The sequence below is a fragment of the Dasypus novemcinctus genome, chromosome 10 (assembly GCF_030445035.2).
Source record: "Dasypus novemcinctus isolate mDasNov1 chromosome 10, mDasNov1.1.hap2, whole genome shotgun sequence".
NCBI lineage: Eukaryota > Metazoa > Chordata > Mammalia > Cingulata > Dasypodidae > Dasypus > Dasypus novemcinctus.
Genome location: NC_080682.1, coordinates 107,158,196 through 107,178,474, shown reverse-complemented (window position 1 = coordinate 107,178,474; position 20,279 = coordinate 107,158,196). Strand labels below are relative to the sequence as shown.

Sequence of the window (20,279 nt, the reverse complement as noted above, 5' to 3'; positions counted from 1 at the left end):
TCAGTTGTGCCTTAAGAATCTCAATGAAACAAACAGAAAATAAATAAAAATCATGAGTCAAGTTAAAGCTGTCACCCCACTTCATTGAGGTAAGTATTCGTGGCCTCTCCAGCAACAGTTTGAGAACAACCTCAAGGTGTTTTAAAGAAAGAGGAAGATGTGCAGCAACAAGCACTGGAGCTGGTGGCAGACAGTGCTGATTCCATGCATCCTGGCTCTCCACTTAATAGCTTCTGTGTATTATCATGCAATGAGACCAGTCATAGTAATCCCTACCTTGCTTCCCTTAATAGGAAATTATGTTCAAATGACAATGTATCAAAGTGCAATGGATTACTATTAATAAAGTTTTCTGAAAGTAAAAATTATTATGAAAAGCAAGAAATTACCTTGAATGTATTTTTTTTTTGGAAAGAAGTTGGGTACAAACTAGACACAGTTAAGACAATTATCATCTCACAATTTCCTTAAAAATAAAACAAAACAGAAGTCCCCAGAATTAAGCTCTTTATTCATCGTCCTTGTTATCAAAGAGTCATAGTAGTTTATATGGCACATTTCTTACACTTGTCACCACAGAGCCAACACATGCTAGGAATACCTTGAGCCCCAGCATCTCTGAGTCATGCTGCAGCGGCAGTTACAGAAAAACTAATCAGGGATAGAGGGTACATGCCAGTGAAATGAGACCACCAACCAAAGGTTTGATTTGGGGCTTGGGCTGTGATCTGTGGGACACCCAGGCAGGGCCAAGATTGAGTCAGAGCAAAACCTGTTCCCAGGAAGAACTATAACTGGCTTGGAAGCAGGTCAGCATAGAGAATATTCACTTAGGGTGAGTGTTAGGCAGGTTTAGAATGCTATGCAAACCACAGAGGGATGCAACCTCTTCCCCTTTGGGGTGGAACTCCCCCTGGCCTCCTCAATTAGCTCCAAAAGGGCAAGGGTATTTGATTCCTTCATTTATTCAGCATATCTTTACTGCTGTCTACTATGTGCCAGGCCCTGTGCTGGGTACAGAGGATAAAGAGAGGAATCAAATCCAGTCCTTACCTTCAGGGAATTCAAAATATGGTAGAAAGCATATATTTATAGATAAATCAAAGTAAAAAGGACACACAGAGGTCCTAGAGACTTAGCCTTCAAGGAGTTCACAGCCTGAGAGAGGGCTAGAGGATACAATTGCAGACAACAATAATACAGCACAGCCTGTGGTAAGGACCAAAGGGAGACAATACACTCTCACAGCACAGAGAAGGATGACATGACATCTATTTGAATAATGAAGTGGGAAAAACTCAGGGCCTGCTGGAGAAGAGTGAGCAGCTTAATCTGTCCAGAGTGTCAGTAGTGAATACTGCCTTGGGGAGGAGGCTGTGCAGCCTCAAGTTGACTTCTGTGGGTCCCTCAGGCTACCTGGCAAGCAGGGTGAAAGGTCTCTTACCCACAGCTGCAGCTGCATGATACCCTGTGGACATCAGTGGGAAGTCCCGGTAACCAGAAAAAGCAAATCCAAATAAAGCATCCAAATAACAAGGGTTTGACATGGATATTAGTTGCTTTGGAGTTAGGGAACCAGGGAGAATGGGCAGGACCAGCAGATTGAATGAGTGGGTGGGAGGCTAGTCTGGGTAACTAAATACCAGCAACAGGAGGCTCCTACCCATGCTTTCCTGCACTCCCAATGATGAGCCATGGGTTGGATAGATATAAGGGTCTAAGGGAGAGGGTGAGAAGACACCTGGGGGCAAAGGACCACAGCCTATGTAGTCCTCTCTCATTTGCACATGTTATGGGTCTCCAGTCTCCTTTCCTCTTTTCTTCACAGCTGCCATCACCTATCCCATCTTTTCCATTCTCTCCCAATCTGAGGGTGGCTGAAATAAGCTCACCTAGGGTACCGTTATCATGGTATAGGTCCCAGGGACCTGAAAGCTTTGAGTAATTTGTACAAGCAGGGCTGGTGTGACCAAATAAGTCTTCATTGGTCCCCTGGAGCATGAGCAAGTTTGAACCAGCTTAAAGTTACAGGGTTGGGTAGGACCTTCTCTGCAGCCAAGCTGCTGGCCTGTGCAGGCCTCTTTCTCTTCCCACAGGTTTCAGGGAACAGCTCTATTCTGTGGTAATTTCTTCTTCACAGTGGACACCATCGACACCATCACTCTAGCCTAGGCCTCACATCTATGCCACTTTCTCTCTCTCCCTGAAGATGCCTGGACTCCTACCTGCCATTCTTTTTCTTCACAGCTGCCATCACCTACTCCATTCATCTCCAGTACTCATACTCAGTTTCTCTGTCCCCCAACCCTCTTTTCTTACTATTCCTGAAATATACACAAAGGCCCTTTCCCTGTTATGAAGTTTCTAGGCTAGTCATTAAGGAGAAGCAAACTTAAAGTAAAAGGGAAGGTGTGAGGGAGTAGAATTTAGAGACAAATGAGACATCTTATGAGTACTAGTATGACAGCTCTGATCCATACTGGCATGTAACTGAGTTTCCTTCACTGACTCTCTTCTTCAATAGTTCCAAGGAAGTCTTAATATTCTTGTTTTTATCATCCTTTAGTCTTGGCTGTAGAACTTAGCCATCCTTCCTATTCCTATATATTTGGGGTATGGTGCTCAGTAAGGCTTTGTTGAACAAGGAGTTTCTACTATTGAAAAGAAGCCTGCCTTTTTAATCCTCTCCCCTTCTTCATTCCTCCCTGCACCTGCTCATCCCCAAGTCCCCAGTCTCTCAACCTGTCAACCTGACAGAGATCTTCCCTGACACTGGGCTTCATAGAAGGAAGCAGTGGGAAGTATTTATTTCATTACTTTATCCCACTTCCCTGACAGTAGGCCTCATATAACTGGAAGGTCCTGCATGCCAGGCTGAATGTAAACACCATTTAGCAAGCAATAGGGAGCTAAAGGTAATTTTCCATCAGAGATGGCAATAAAAGTACCTTGCATTATGTACAGGCACTCAAGAAATATTTAGATAAATGTATAAATAAGCGAATGAATGACAATTCTGTAGTAAGAAGATTACTATAGCAATGTATGAGATGCTAAGAGAATTTTTAAAAGCCATGGCCTTAAACATTATGCTAAAGTAGGGGAAGTTAATCTCTACTTTCATCCTGTAGGATCTTCCTCCATCCTACTAGTACAACTGCAACCCCTAGCCCCCAGACTATATTCTATTGCTAAGACTTGCTTTCCATGGTCCATACTGAGCATGAAATATATTAGCAGATACCAGTGTAATGCACTGTCCTCCTAAAAAGGGACAAAAGAGCTTTCCTACCCAAAGGAATAAATCTCTCATGATAGATTTCTGTCACAGTAACAAGCAACGGGGGAGGAAATCTGAGATAAGAGCAACCAATCTGGTATCATCTGAAAGACCTAGCATCACTTTTTTTCAGCCCCAAACCTATAAGACAAAGAGTCATCCTTCCCTACTTCACAAACAGTGATTCCAGTAGGTTGAAACAAATAGACCCAACTCAGTGGGTTGGGAGTCCAGAGATCTTCCTAAGAGGGAGGTTGAAGACCTTCCCCATGAGTAAAGGAGTGGCTGGGCCAGGACAACATTCTAAGAAAACAACTTGAGGGAAACAAGCAGCTTTGATAAGCCTTTGGTCAGATGACTCATTACACTGAAAATGCAACTAAGAAAATGACATCAAGAGCTACCATTACCCATTAGGCCCAATGTCTATAAACTATTCCACCAGGTATATTTACTTTCTCCCTCTTCTGACCCCATAAACTGTGAGCTCCTTGTGGGAAGTTTTACCCAATGCTTTAAAGTCCTAACCATGATCTTATCCTATCAGGAATCATCCTAGTAAGTGAACCTCAGGTCCATCTTTCATAGGAAAAAGTCCCATTATCAAAGACCACTGACACTGAGCTTCTCATTATCTCCATAGCAAATGATGCTTTCTGGATAAGGAAAGGAAGGTTGAGCAGAACTGCAAAGCTGGAGAAGGTAGGTGACTTCATGATTCTACTGTTGTGCCCAGTTCCTCTAAGACAGAGGAACTGCAGAGCTCTGAGCATGATTAGAAGGGTGTAGGGGCTTTTGTTATTAAAAATGGGAACAAACCATCCAAATCATCATTCCTGCTATGACACCTGCTTGTAACCTTACATTTGAATGAGGGGAGTGTCATTTGAAAAGGTAAGCCCTCTGATTTCCATTTGGAGATCACAGTCCTACAGGCAGCCAGGACTTACTGATCATGGAGCACCCAGGCACTCTGCCTCTCCCAGAGATGGGAAGAAGAGAAATCATAGAACCAATCCTTTCATTTTACAGAAGACTTGAGGCCCAGAGAGGTAAGGTGGCACAGGTCATGAAGCATGTCTGTGGCAGAGCCAGGACCATGTCCATGGTCTCCCAGCTCCCAGTTCAGTGCTCTTTCCACTGCAGAAACTATGGCAAAATTTTCATTTTGCTTTTTGGAGGAGGAGCGAAGAAAGGTAGGAAACAGAATACTAGGCTTTTGGATTCTCTGTAGACTTCAGTAACCCCTGTTAGGATAGCCCCCCTATCTTGGCTGTGGTTCCTATTCCTTTCTATGGAAAGGTAGGTCCTAAGCCAATTAGCTAGTCTTGAATTGTCTCAGGGTTCCTACAAGGATTAGAGCAGTCCCCCTGCACATGGCTCAGGATCTCCTGGTGTGTAAACAGGCGGAAAGCAATTTGCTCACACTCCCGCTTGATCCCACACTCAAACAAACACCCAAATAAGCCTTCCTCCTCCACAGCAGCCATATCAGAGTAGCCACAGGGCCCACAGTGCAAGATCCAGGGGCGGGACCAGCAGGCAGCATCCAAGGGGGCCTGGTTGAGGTAGATGCCTAGGTCAACCCTCCGTTTCTTATTAATTGGATGTGAGTACAAGAGCCATGATTCTGACAGAGTTCCACATTCCTGCTCCAGTCTCAGTGAGCTGTCAGGCAAAAAGCTCTGCTGAATGTGGGGAGCATCTTTGTCACTAGGATCCTGGCAACCATGGAGACTCTCCAGGGGCTGGAAACTCACAACACTACCTTGACAGCCATGTGGGGGCTCGCAGAGCTGTTGGTTCAGGGCCAGTCTCTGAAAGCATTCACCATGGTCAGTGCTGAGAGCCTCTGCCCGACACCTATTGGGCGTCCGGGCACTGCAATACAGCACAAGGTGGCCAGATCTTCCAGTCACCTCTGCCACCTCACACTCCACTGTCTCCATGGATCTAATAAGCCTGCCATGGTGCCATGTAGCCCCTAGGTCATCACTGTAGATCATCAGAGAATGAGGCCTGGTTTTACATGGTAGGCGGATGCAAAAGAACCAGTGAGGGATGTAGTAGGCATAGGCAGGAATGACCAGCCGCCCCGACTGGAGCTGGATGCCGTGACCCGGGCCCACAGCAAATGTGGCCCAGTGTTTCACTTCTGGGCCAATGACCTCCTCAGTCAGGTCCCTCACCTCGCTCCATGAGTAGCCAGCATCCTGACTGCAGATGAAGCAGAGACGGGCAGCATTCCTGCCTGACACAATCTGTTGCCGCTCAGTGACATGGTCCTGTACACAGATGAAGAACAGGTACACACGACCACTCCTCTGCTCCCATACAGGACAAGGGTTCATGGTCCGATGCCCAGGTAATGTGGCTTTCATCAGGGCCTCCTGGGGTCCCCACTAGACAAGGGGAAGAGAGAGAAAAAGAAGGAATGAGAGAACAATAGGAAGATATGAGGTGCATTAAAAGCATTAGTACTTTTCAGAGATAAGAAATGGTACTGAAATCTATAAAACCGTGAAGCCCAGGGATTCACTAAATTCGCAAATATTATAGGATGCCTCATGAAGCTGGAAAGGGGAAATACCAGGGAATACTCTTCCTCACTTTACCTAGATTCCCAATTCACCCTTCAAAACGTACTCAAATGGTGATACATGGGGGAAATGGATGTGGCTCAACCAACTGGGCTCCCATCTACCATATAGGAGGTCCAGGGTTCGATGCCCAGGGCCTCCTGGTGAGGACAAGCTGGCCCATGCAGAGAGCTGGTCCATGCGGAGTGCCAGCCCACATGGGAATGCAGCCCCACGCAGGAGTACTGCCCTGTGTGGGAATGCCGCTTGGCATGGAAAAGCCATCCCATACAGAGTGCTGGCCGATGTGGAGAGCTGGCATGGCAAGATGATGCAACGGGAGACACAGAGGAGAGAGAAGACATAGAATAGGGAGCTGAGGTGGTGCAAGAGAATAATCGCTTCTCTCCTACTCCAGAAGGTCCCAGGATCGGTTCCCAGAGCCGCCTAATAAGAATACAAGCAGACACAGAAGAACACACTGTGAATGTACAGAGAGCAGACAATGGGGGGAATGGGAGGAGAAATAAATAAAATAAATCTTAAAAAAAATGGTGATACATAGGAAAATTATAACTAATATAACTTATGGATGGTAGTTAACAGTAATATTGTAATATTTTTGCAACAATGGTAAAGAAGATTTATCAATTCTAAGGGACAACAATAGGGGAGAATAAGGGGTATGGAATTTTTCCTTGTGGAATAATGAAAACATTCTAAAATTGAGGTGATGACAGAATAACTATGTGAAGAAAATGAGAGCCACTGAGTGTACATTCTGAATGGATTGTACAAAGCATGGGATTTCATAACACAGGGAATCCTGTGATGGAAAATCGACTGTGGTTAAAAGAACAAATATGAGAACGTTCTCTCATGAAATATAACAAATATATAATACTAACACAGGGTGTTAGTAATCAGGTGAAGTGGGGGAAAATACACCAAATGTGAAGATATGGGCTATTGTAGAGTTCATAGTTTGTAACAAATGTTTCACAACAATTCCAGATGTTGATGGTGGGGTGATATATGGGAGCCCAAGATGGTGATATGTGTGTTTGTTTTGTAAGTTCATAACTTTTACTGTACATCTACTGCTTACATATTTGCATGTATGTATATGTAAATAAAATTTTATATTGAAAAAACACTCAAAAGTCAACTCCTTTATGAAGCCTTCTGGGAAATTTCCTCCCTTCCTCTACAGAAAGCAATCAGTGCTTACTCTGTGTACACAGTTGTTATAGCACCTATTATATAACACTGTGATTTTTTCATATGACTATCTCCCTTCCTAAACTATAAGCCTTTTGAAAGTAGAGCAAATTTTACTAATTTTGTATCTCTAGCATGTGGCACATGATAGGCGCTAAATAAATGTTTTTAAAAAGAAAGGCAGACAAAAGAATAAAAATTAAAGAAAGGGAAGAAAAGCAAAGCAAGGCAGGAAAATAAGGAAGTTTTAGGCAAATAAAGGGAAATTTAAGACAGATTGTTTTTCCTTCCTGTACTACCTGAGGACACAGTTCATAACAGTGTCATTAAAAGTTCAAGCATGAGATGCGCGCAAGGAGTGCCAAGACACGCAGCGGTGTCCCCTGTGTAGGGGAGCCCCACGCACAAGAAGTGCGCCCCATAAGGAGAGCCACCCAGTGGGAAAAAAGTGCAGCCTGCCCAGGAATGGCGCCGCGCACAAGGAGGAGAGCTGATGCAGCAAGATGATGCAATGAGACATAGATTCCAGGTGCTGCTGACAAGAATACAAGCGGGCACAGAAGAACACACAATGAATGGACACAGAGAGCAGACAACGGGGTGGGGGGGCAGGGAAGGGGAGAGAAATAAATAAAAAATAAATCTTTGAAAAAAAATGTACTTAAAAAAAGAAGTTCAAGCATGAGAAAAAATAAAATTTTTTAAATTAAAGGGGAGCAGATGAGTGCTTGCTTCCCACATGGGAGGCCCTGGGTTCAGTTCCCAGTGCCTCCTAAAAACAAAACAAAACAAAAACAACAACAAGCAAGCAAACAAAGTCAACTCAGGGGAGCCAATGTGGCTCAGTGGTTGAGCACCAGCTTCCCACTTACGAGGTCCTGGGTTCAATCCCCAGCCCCAGCATCTCAGGAAAAAAATTTAAAAAGAAAAAAAAGAAAAAGAAAAAGAAAAAAATAAATGAAAATAAAAACAAATAATTTAAAAAAAGAAAAGGAAAAAAAAAAAAACATTAAAAAAGAACGACAAAAAAAAAATTCAAGCATAGAGGCAGAGACACCTAAATTTAAACCCTTGCTTCATCACTTACTGTGTGACCTTGGACAACTTACTTGATCTTATTTTAGCTCTATTTCTTCATCAGTGAAATGGAAAATTTAGTAACATCCTTACAGAGGAATTCTAAGGATTAAAGGAAATAATGTCTAATCAAACATATCACACACAAAGGCCTAATCTCAATATATTTTAAAATAACACTAGAAATTAGTAAGAAAATTTTCAGAAACCTAATAGAAATGGGGAAAGAACAAGGTCAGACAATTCAGCAGAAAGAGGAAAAAAAAATGGAAATAAGCTCACATATGAAAAAATTAATGCAAATTAGAGTTAAACAGTCATAATATTTTTCATCTAACAAATTGACAAAATCAAAAAGTTTGACAAAACTCTGTTGGTAGAGAAATAGGCACTCATATAAAAATGTCTGAACACTTACATAACATATATCAAAATTACAAATGCTTTTATCTTTTCCTACCAATTCTGGGTATTTTCCTTAAGATGTATCGGCTCATCAAGTTAAGTATATATAGGATTATTCATTGTAGTATTGCTTGAAACAGCAAAATATCCATCCCAAAACTGCATTAATAGGGGATTAGCTAAATGAACACACAATACATGGGGTAAAAGAGAAAAAGGCCTCTCTATATTGATATACAAAGATCTCCATGATATTTTGTTAAATGAACACAGCAAGTACAGAACAGTAAATGTAGTATGCTTCTTTTTGCACAACAAAGGTAGAGGAAATGGACTTCCAGTTATGGCCAACTAGGTAATTTGGACCAACCCTTCCACTAAGAACTAGAAAAGACAAATAAAATATTGAAACAAAAACATCTGTTTGAAAGAACCTGAGGACAAACAAGTTAATGAAAAATTATAGGCTAAGAATTGAGAGAAGTTCATTCAGAGAGGTCAGCACGACATTTGGAATCCCTTTTCCCCTCAGGATATCTCTACTAATTCTCAAGAGGTAAGTGAAAGGATGAGAAGCTGAACAATTCATCTAATAGCCTTATGAGCTAAAAGGAAAAACATCAGAGGCCCTGGTAAACCACCCATGCTTTGAGTTAGAACCCTAAAAGACTAAATCCTAGGAGTAAGGATCAAACTGAAGCAGACCAGCCCTCACAACAGCCACTCTAGAAAAAAATTGGCAAGCATTATCTACTAATACTGAAAATAACATACCCTATGATCCAGAATTTCCACTCTGAGATACATACCCAACAAAAATGCATGCTCACAGCACCAAAACACATGTACAAGAATATTCATAGGAGCATTATTTATAATCAGAATGTTCAATATCCACCAGTAATAGAATGGATAAACTGGTATGTTCAAATAATGGAACGTATATAACAATGAAAATGAACAAATTAAAGCTGCCCACAACTCTATGAATCTCAAGATTATAATACTGAACAAAAAAAATATATATGTTAAAAATAAGCAAAACTAAACTCAAGTGTATTCTTTTATGCTTGGCTTCTTTTGTTAAATTGCATTTCTTTGTTTCTATAGGAAGAAGTACTGGAAGGATATACAAGAAACAATAGTAACTCTCAATAGAAGGTAGGGGAATGGAATGTATACCTTTTCATACCATTTGCATTTTTCAGGCATATGATATGAATATACTAACTATCCAACACAAAAAAGAAATAAGTTTTTAAAAAATTCAATTCCTTTATGAATGGGCAAAACAGACTACAAAGCAAAGTTTAGATCACAGACTCTCACAGTCACTCGTGCTAACTTCCACCCTACAGAGAATTCTTTTCAGTCTGGATAAAAGGCCAATTCCGTTTCCTTCAACTAGTCTATCTCTGGGGCAGCCCATTCTATTCTAGAGTGCCTGTGTACTGTATTTAGTTCAAAGAATGTGATAAAGTCAACTTAATTATTGGGCAGTCTACTTGTTGGAAGTCAGAAGTTCACTTATCCTTAGTGGCTGAGAACAGAAAATTATTTGGCCCAGCTATGTCTAATATAAAGTTGACATGAAACCAAAGAAATAGTAAAGAAAGCATGAAAACATAGGATCAAAGATGATCTCAACCAGCTGGAACAACAGAACAATCACACAAGCTGAGACTTGACAGGGGTAAAACAGGTCCTGGGCTTAAAAATCTTGATGGAAAAACCTGATTAAAGAACAACAAATGTGAAAAAGACTTGGGGGGTTTAGGTGACCATCTACTCAGTATTAGACAACTGTGTTATTCACCTGCCAAAAAGTAACTGCTACTTTACCTCGGAATGTATTAAAAGAATACAAGATAGGACACCTACCTCCTTGCTGACTGATCAGACTACCATTGGAGTCCTAAGTTCAATTCTGAGGCCCACACTTTGTAAAAGGGCACTAACATCTCAGACTAGGTCCCAAGGACAGTTATCAGTTTTTAAGGGACCAGACACTGTATCAGGACTGTGGTATGAGCAGCCACTAAAAAGAATTCAGCACAGAAAATAGAAGACTCAGCATAAATGCTGCTTTTGGATCTTCAAGGAGCAGGTCTTTGGAAAATGGACTTTACATGTTTTACGTATAGATCAACAGCCTCAGAAGGCACAAGACCAATGAGGGGTTATAAAGAAGTAGAGATTCTTGGTTCAAAAAATAATTTTAACAGTTGCCACAGGATTAAGTTCTTCATCACTAGAGGTGCCACAGGATTAAGTTCTTCATCACTAGAGATATGCAAGTTGGCCCTTTATGGAAGATGACTAATGTTGAGTTTTTACTATGTGTAATTACTATTATTAGTTACATTTTGCAGACAATGAAATAGAGAAGAGTCAAGTGTCCATGGTCACAGACCCAGTAAGTGATAGGACTTGCCTAACTCCAAAGATCATGCTCTTGATCATAAGTTATTAGTACCTACCAATGGAATACAGATTTCTATTTTGAGAAGGAAGTTGGACTAGATGATTCTTCTAACTCCAAGATCTTACACTTAAGTAAATCAGATAATGAAATTGAAGAAAATAAAGAAACAAGAGAATGAATTCAAGGGCATAAGTTTGTGAATGTGTGTGGATACTAGGTAGTAAAGTTATACAACAGGTATAATCTGACAGAAAATGTTTAAAGGCCTGTGATGTTTAGGCTCATGTGCCAAGTTGGCCAGATAACAGTACCCAGTTATCTGTGGTAAAAAAAAAAAAAAAAAAAAAAAGGAAATAAAAAAAGTAGAATTCCAAGCTCTGATGGGATGCAGGGCTGAACTTTGGGGAAGGCAGTGGTTGGACCTGGGAAGTCATGAGGAAGCCTCATGACAAGATAAGGCAAAAAAGCAGGGACTGGAAATTCCCTAAAGCAAAAAACTTCCCCATAGGAAATTGTGAGCCAAAATGCCCAAAGACAGGAGTTGCTGGCAAGGTCCACCTTCAGCAGAGTAGCATTTGTACTATAACAGGAGAACTAGGCATCGACTATGGCTATGAAGCTTTAAGAGTGAGATTGTCAGACTTCTGTGGCAGAAGAGCAGGGCAAGTTAGGGGGGCTTAAAGTACCTATTATAAAGCCATGTATATAGCACATTAAAGTTTACAAAAAACCAAATCCAGTCTCTTCTGGTCCTCCCTACAGCTCTGGAAGATAAAGGAAAGCTACAATGCAAAAAATTTGGTATGAAATATCCCTGCAGCCCACAGGCCCAAGGGCAGCAACCATTCTTTCACCATTAAAAATGCAGGAAAACAATGTACTACTTAAGGGCAAGGGCTCCAATCCCAGTTCTGCCACTTAATTAGGTATGTGCTTTAGGCAAGTGACTTTAATTTCATGAGTCTGTTTCCTCCTGTAAAACTGGATATACCTCATACAAAATGTTTAGTAGTAGTAGTAGCAGTAGCAGCAGTAGCAGCAGTAGCAGCAGCAGCAGCAGCAGCAGCAGCAGCAGCAGTAGTAGTAGTAATAGTAGTAGTATGGTTGTTACTGTTATCCCCTCTGTCAGCTAGTCATGGGTGGCTTCTGAGGATTAAAGGGGATAATGCTAGCTTAGTATGAAGCTGAATTATGGAGGCCACTGGTGTCAGAGATCAAGTTTGAAGCCTGTTTCTACTATTTTATTAGCTGTGTGACCTTGAGCATGTGACAGCCTCAGACCCAATTTCCTCATCTGTAAAATGTATACCTGTGTCACAGAGTGGCTGTGAGGAGCCAATGAAATAAGTATAAAACACCTATCTCAGCCCCTGGCATACAATAAGCACTCAATAAATAAAAGCCATTGTTTTTGCTTTTTTTTTATGCCCAGCTCCCCAGACAGGGCCTTTCCTGCACTGATGGGAAAAGGCACAGACTCTGCATTGCTCTGAGCTCTGTGGAGAGAAACTGAGGCCTGGGCCCAGATTTGGGATCAAGAGTCATCTGTAGGGAAGTGGATGGGGCTCAAGCGATTGGGCTCCCACCTACCACATGGGAGGTCCCTGGTTCAGTTCCCAGTGCCTCTTAAAGAAGACAGCAATGGGAAACGGACTTTGGCCCAGTGGTTAGGGCGTCCGTCTACCATATGGGAGGTCCGCGGTTCAAACCCCCGGGCCTCCTTGACCCGTGTGGAGCTGGCCATGGGCAGTGCTGATGCGCGCAAGGAGTGCCGTGCCACGCAAGGGTGTCCCCCGCGTGGGGGAGCCCCACGCGCAAGGAGTGCGCCCGTGAGGAAAGCCGCCCAGCGTGAAAAGAAAGAGCAGCCTGCCCAGGAATGGCGCCGCCCACACTTCCCGTGCCTGCTGACGACAACAGAAGCGGACAAAGAAACAAGCAGCAAATAGATACCAAGAACAGACAACCAGGGGAGGGGGGGAAATTAAATAAATAAATAAATCTTTAAAAAAAAAAAAAAAAAAGAAGACAGCAAGCTGGCATGATGGGCAGGTACAGCGAGCTGTTACAACAAGATGATGCAACAAGAGACATGAGGAAAACATAATGAGAGACCTAACAAAGCAGGGAGCAGAGGTAGCTCAAGTGATTAAGCGTTTCTCTTCCACAATGGAGGTCCCAGGTCTGGTTCCCAGTGCCTCCTAAAGAAACAAGGAAGATGAACAGACATAGCAAGTGCAAACAACAAGTGGGTGGGAAAAAATAAATATTAAAAAAAAGAATCACCTGTACTGAGTGCCCAGTCCTCAACCCTCGCCTCAGCACCAGATGGAGAGCATCCTCATCCCTGCTGGTTGAGCGCTTCTCTGCAAAGGCCAGGAAGGTGTGGGCAGTGGGGATGTAGAGCAGGGCTGGGATCCGGTAAGTGATCCCACTCTTGTCTTCCTGATGAAACAGAGGGTTGTTGAAGGAGCATGATACCACTTCTTCCATGACTTCTGCAAGGACAAGAGAAAACTAAATGTGTGTCCATACCCAGATGCTGGCTTGCATACATGTTCTGCTCTATCATTCCATTTCTGCAGACCATAGTGGATGCACAGATTTACTCATGTTTGTTTGTTTGTTTGTTTAAAGATTTATTTATTTAATTCCCCCCCCCCCAGTTGCCTGTTCTCTGTGTCTATTTGCTGCGTCTTGTTTCTTTGTCCGCTTCTGTTATCGTCAGCGGCAAGGGAAGTGTGGGCGGTGCCATTCCTGGGCAGGCAGCACTTTCTTTCGCGCTGGGCAGCTCTCCTTACGGGCGCACTCCTTGCGCGTGGGGCTCCCCTACGCGGGGGACACCCCTGCATGGCAGGGCACTCCTTGCGCACATCAGCACCGCGCGTGGGCCAGTTCCACACGGGTCAAGGAGGCCCGGGGTTTGAACCGCGGACCTCCCATGTGGTAGATGGACGCCCTAACCACTGGGCCAAGTCCATTTCCCCTCATGTTTGTTAATACATTTAAAACCATCATCTTGGTGGTGGGGTTGAATGGGACCTCATATTTTTTTAATGTAATATTTTTACAAAATGAATAAAATTGAAAAAAAAATAAAATAAAATAAAAATAAAACCATCATCTTAACACAAAAGCAAGCAATATGCATTTTCATTTTAAAAACTTATTCTCCAGATTCTGTGGGAATCCCATGCAGTGTGTCAAGTTTGTCTCTCTCCAGAGAAATTTTGCATTTGCTTTTGCCAAGTACTCTACGAGTATTATCAGCCTGGGATGGTTTTCAATGTCAATTTCTTGGCTTGGTTTTTTTTTTTTAGGTCATTCAGGTAATATAAGTATAAATCCAAATCCAGATGAGTTAATGCCTGTGGTTAAGAATTCTGGGGGAAACTTTTTTCCCCCTCTACTGGTCCCTAGCCTAATAGGCAATCTTTTTTGTCTTCTCCCTGTGGATCCCACCCCTAAGTCCACCCTATCAGAGAGGCTCCTGCCTCATATTCTTATATTCAAGGGAGCAAGTTTCATGCCCAGATCTCAGTTCTAACTAGAACCTAACCAATGAGAACCCATAGCTTCATTAGCCTTAATAGCAAGTCTATTAAAGCCCAAGTTTTTAGGTAACTGAGACCAGCAAATACCCAGGGCAGCTGAGATCAATTTAAGGGACTAACTACTCTGGTTTTCAGTTCACTCTGGGTTTTAGATCCTTAGAGATTTCTCCTACTTTCTTGAAAATTCAGCTATGAAGGACTTTGTTATATTTTATTCACCATTTTGCAGGTTAGGTAGCCTGCCATATGCTGAAAATTAAAGTCTCCAGATATTCTTCTCAAAGAAAGCCATTCAGGTGAGATATTCATGAGGTAGTTGCAAACAAGCTTCTAGACCTTTGGTGAGAAAGTGGAACTAGAAACACAGGTTTGGGAGTGATCTGTTTTAATTTTTCAGTATGATTCAGCCTCACAGTCTCTATTACATTTGCTTTGGAAGTCTTTTCCATGTTCAGTATTTGCTTAGGTAGTTCCAAATTTGAAGAGGGTTTCACTCTTAAAGGTACAAAAAGGGGAATCAAGTCAGTGACAGAAAGAACCAAGCTTAAAATTATTTTCCCCCCAAACTGTCCAAGCCCTATCTTATAAACCATTTGTAAAAATGATCAGGCTCTATAACTTAGGCCAGCAAGGCCTTATTCATTCATTCAATATTTCTGGGTGCCTACTCTGTCAGGCCATAAAGTAGATGCTGAGAAGCTAGAGAAGAACCAGAGATCCCTGCCTTAAAGAAACCCGCATCCTATGGAGGTAAACATACACAAGAACCATCACAATATGGTGTAATAAGTGCTATTTGTGTGAACACAAGGACATAGGGAAAGAGAAAAGAGCACCTGTCGAGGTCAAGGCATCGAGGAAGGATTTTCAGAGAGGACAATAATTGAGCCAAGCAAGCTCCTGCCTCATATCTTTATATTCTCTTTCTAGAACACTATACTCCCAGATAGCCATAGGGCTCACTCCCTCACTTTCAACTCTATCCAAACTCTATTCAAGCTTTCCCTGGCTACTCCTCTGCCACTTTCTAGCTCTTTTTTACCCTGCTGTATTCTCCATACCATTCATCACCATCTGATGCCTTAGGTACTTGTTTAATAAACACTATGGAATATAAGCTCTGTAAAGGGGAGGGCAATACCTGTTTTTTTCACTGCTACACCCCCACACCTAGACCGATGCCTGATACATGACAGGTACTCAGAAATTTACTGAATGATTGAATTAGTGAGTGAGCTGGGTCTTAAAGGATGAACAACGGGTCAACTGAAAGCAGAGGAAGTGGATATGAAACCTATAGGTAATAGAAAGCATAGTGAGTGGTGCAGACTATTAGTAGTTAAGTATGGCTACAGTGAGGTGGAGTGCAAGAGTTGTGAGCTCAATATATGAGTTATTATTATTCTTAGACTATTAATCAATCACTGTATATTTTATTTTATTCTTTGAATTCTTCACATGATGGTCATGATGATGATGATAATTAAAATTCACCTTCTTAAAAACATTTAAACCCCTCTTCACCTCTGGAACACATCATACTTTAAACAGGAGTTCTTAACAAGGGGTCCGTGAGCTTGAAATCTTAGATTCCTCACTTGTAAAATATGGATAATACCTACCTCAGAGGAACAATATGAAGACCCACTCGAGATATAAACTTTAAAGCACTATATAAGTCTTGATTATAAATTTTTATATCTTCACAATTACTTTATAGCTCTGTTATCACTATACGAAGTAGAGTTACTATCATTAATTTTTACTAATCATAAAAATGTTGATCAAGTTGATGACAGCAGTAACAGATGGTGGCTCTAGCATTGACACTCAAATTATTTCACACAGACCATATGCTGGGATCTAGGGATAAAGAAGAATCAGATATAGATCTACTTTAGAGTTGTTCATTTTAGCAGAGAATTCAAGTTACTTACTGTTGCTCCATATATTCAACTTTCCATCAAGGCCTCCCTGCTCACTTAGTGGGAGGGTATAGTGTACCATGGACTTGGAAGTCTGCTTGGCTTTGACACTTATTAGCAAGTCGCTTTACCTCTGAGCCTCAGTTTCCAAACTGGTAAAACAGGGATACCACCTATTTCTCAGGATGTAGTAACACTAAATCAACAGCTTCCAATTAATCCAATGCAGCGGTGAACCATTAAAGGAGGCCTCCCTATCACATTTAGTCACTTCTAACAATATTTAAGGAGCTCTTACCATGTGCTAGGCCTGTGCTCTGCACTGAAGATAAAGAGTTACATATGATATCTGCACTGAAAGGGCTTTTAGAGATCCTTCATTGTACAGATAGGAAAACCCAGGCAAAACTCAGGGGGAAAAAATTATATACGGTCAGCAGCAAAACCTGGACCAAGAGCTCAGGGTCCTTTCTGCTGCCCACAGACCCCTCGTTAGTAAGTAAGGTTTTCTTGGTCTCAGTTCCCCTTCACCTCTAAAATGCAAATTCTAAGGTTTAAGTTTGGCTTCAGTAGGAGGAAAACAAAAACAGAACTAGCCTGTTATATTCTCCGGCTCTGTCTGGGATCCTAACGGACTGGATTTCCTCAGCGCAGATGCAGCCGCTGATCCCGTCTCCCCAGTCACAACTCCCACCTGCCGGTGGGGAAGGGGGTCCTGTCTCGCAGCCCCGCTCACCTGCGCGGGACCCCGGCTCCTCGGTCTCTCTGGGAGCAGGGCTGGGCGCGGGAGGCTCTTCCACGGGGCGCGGGGCCAGGCTCTCAGACCGCGGACACCGAAGGCCGGGGGAGAGTCCGGCACCGAGGCTCGGGAGACAGGGAGGGCACGTTGACCCAGAGAGGAAGAGGAGCAGAACAGACTGAGGACACGGGGAGAAACCGCGAGAAGTGAAGAGCGGAGAAATGGCCCGAAAGAAGACGACAAAAACCCCGAGCGACGGGACGCCGAAAGACCCGGGACCAAAAGACGAGGGAGAGCGGCGGCGGCAGCGACGCGTAGACCGTTTGGCGAAGCGCAGCCGGCCGGCCGTGGGGAGCGGCGGTTGGCGCAGACCCAGAAGAAGCCCCACCCCTCGGGCCGGCCGCGGCTGAGGCCACGCCCCCAGCTGCCAGCCTCTCTCGAGCCCGCGGGCCGCGTCGCCGCGGGCGTTTAGGGCCGGCCATTCCCTACTTCTCCGGCTAGCAGCGCCGCACCACCAGCGGCGCAGCCCGACAGTTCGGGCCCTGGGCCTACAGCGACATCCAACGGCCGCTCCGCTCAGCCCCTGCCTCTGCTCCCTAACCTCCCACCCCGACCCCCACCCCGCGCAGGTCTTCTATCCCCGTGCTCTCGGCTATTGGTTCCCTTTTGTTGACGGGTATCACCGCCTAAAACCTCCCTGGACAGCCTGAGAGTCAAACGAAGGTTCCGATACTCAGAGGGAAGTCTACAAAGAGGACCGGAGGTGGGAGTCCAGAAAGTTGCAAAAATGTTAAAATAAAATTTATTGTTTATATATGTATGGACTTATGTATGTACATGTATACACATACATACGCACATATAAATTGTTACAGAGCACCGAGTCCACTCTCCTGTTTAATGTTTGAATATATGATGTATTTTTCTCATTTCCAAATAAAGTGGTTGATTCCAGGGTTGGGGCAGTGAAAAATACAGGATGAATCTGGAACATTTTGTAGAGTCATAAAGAAAGAGCTCACAAAAAGATGGGGTCTTCTCAAAAGAACATAGGAACCAACCTGAAAGAGTTCCCAATGGCCAAAGCTGGAACAAATTGAGCAAGAAAATAATGGTATTAAATTATAATCCATAGAATAAAATAAAAACCCAAGAGTCCACACTGATATGAAGAGCAATTTAATAAATACAGATAGATAAATGGGGGATAAGGAACAGCTCTTCCTTAAGTAAAATTTCAATTAATAAATGTGGAATGACCCAGAATCCTCAGGATTGGGCAATAAAATAGACTAGAGTAGACTTCCTGCTATTCTACTATAGACTTATTATGATTCTAGCAATGGAAGAAATCATATCACTGATGTGGAGACAGTGACCACTGAAGGTGCTGAGGGACAAAGAAATGTAATATGGGGGCATTTTCAGGACTTGGAGTTGTCCTCAATGACATTACAATGACAAATACAGGCCAGTATATATCCTGCATAACCTACAGAATTGAATGAGAGAGTGTGAATTACAATGTAAATTATAATCCATGCTTAGTGGCAACACTCCAAAATGTGTTCATCAATTGCAGTGAATGTGCCACACTAATGAAAGAAGTTGCTAATGTGGGGAAAAGTGGGAGATGTGGAGAGGTGGGCATATGGGAATCCCTTATATTTTTTTAATGTAACATTTTATGTAATCTAAGTATTGTTTAAAAATATATTTAAATAAATAAATATGGAATGAAAGTAGATGTGGCTCAAAAAGTTGAGTACCTGCTTCCCACATGGGAGGTTCCAGGTTCGATCCCTGGTGCCTCCTAAAAAAAAAAAACACACAAGCAAATAAATGTAAAAAACCAACTCAGAGGAGCTGATGTGCCTCAGTGGTTGAGTGCCAGCTTCCCACATACGAGGTCCTGGGTTCAGTCCCCAGCACCTGAAAAAAAAGGGGGGGCAGAGAAGAAGGAAATAGAATACCACTATTAGCTTTCCTTTTAAGGCCTGACAAAAGAACCTTATTCATCCTAACAAGATATGTGAAAATTTAATGTGGTACTCAGGCACCCTAAAAAGATTCATGGGCATCTTTCAGTGCTTCATTCAAAGTCTGAGACTCTGCCATGGGATCTACTGATTGTGGTTCCCTAGTGTGGGGCCACTGAGATGTGCTTCCCAGATCCCCTTCCATGGACTTGTTGCCCCACCTGCTGGGAGTGCTGTCAGGAAGTTGGAAAAGTCTGAAGAGTCATGCTAACTTTAGAGCAGCATATGAGCCAACTGGGATTGTCACTGGGTCTGCATCACAGCTCAATTTGGCCCTCTGCCCAATCCTGCTTCCTTCCCCTCATCTCCATAAGTGTTGGTTCCAAGGGCACTCCTTAATAAGCATTCTGCTAAAATCCATCTCAGAGTCTGCTTCCTGGGCACCTAATATAAAATATCTGAGTGGTAACGAGGTAATCCATGGGATGGCTTCAAATTCTAAAATAGTTTCTAGACCTAGAGAACTGATCTGGAGGTACCTGGTCAATGTCAGGGCAGACCATAGGTGTAGGGTGATCTAGCTAGCCCCTTCTGCTATTTGGGGGGTGGGGTTGTTTCCCAACTTGGTTCTGAAAATTTTGAGACTATCACTAAAATTGAAGGTTCAAACCTGATTGGAGTCTACAAACATAAGCCTATCATTTTCATACTAAACATCACAGCTGAGGGGCGCAGATGTGGCTCAGAGCTTCAGCCTACCATATGGGAGGACCTGGCTTCAATCCCTGGGGCCTCCTGGTGAAAAAGAAGAGAAAGCATGCCCGCATGGCAAGCCAAGTGCCCGTGCAAGTGCCCACATGGTGAGCCAGTGCCCCGTGCAAGTGAGTCACACAGCAAGATGATGGCACATTAAAAGAGAGACATGGAGAGAGTCAAGGTGAAGTACAGCAGAAACCAGGAACTGAGGTGGTACAATCAACAGGGAACCTCTCTCCCCATCAGAGGTCTCCAGGATTGAATCCCAGTGAATCCTAGAGGAGAGAAAATGAAAAGAGAAGACAACACAGACAGCAAAAACAGCAGGGTGGGAGGAGGGGA

At 43.1% G+C, this 20,279-nt stretch overlaps 1 protein-coding gene across 1 annotated transcript; it reads right to left on the bottom strand.

The window, feature by feature from the left end:
• Nucleotides 1-490: 490 nt before the first annotated feature.
• On the bottom strand, nucleotides 491-19,744 carry NEU3 (neuraminidase 3). The gene is made up of 4 exons (XM_004482660.5): nucleotides 19,721-19,744; nucleotides 17,200-17,836; nucleotides 13,271-13,482; nucleotides 491-5,682 (listed from the first exon to the last, which is right to left on the bottom strand). Exons 1-4 carry the CDS (start codon nucleotides 19,742-19,744, stop codon nucleotides 4,603-4,605), a joined length of 1,953 nt encoding a protein of 650 aa, XP_004482717.2. The 3' UTR covers nucleotides 491-4,602.
• Nucleotides 19,745-20,279: the final 535 nt, after the last annotated feature.

Excerpts from the sequence above, each read along its gene's own strand:
- NEU3 (XM_004482660.5), bottom strand. The coding sequence starts at position 19,744 with ATGGTCTGCCCTGACATTGACCAG. Across the intron at positions 17,837-19,720 it reads TCTGCCCTGACATTGACCAG|AAGACCTGCGCGGGGTGGGG; the intron begins GTACCTCCAGAT and ends GCACGGGGATAG. Across the intron at positions 5,683-13,270 it reads GGACTGGGCACTCAGTACAG|TGGGGACCCCAGGAGGCCCT; the intron begins GTGATTCTTTTT and ends CCCCTTGTCTAG.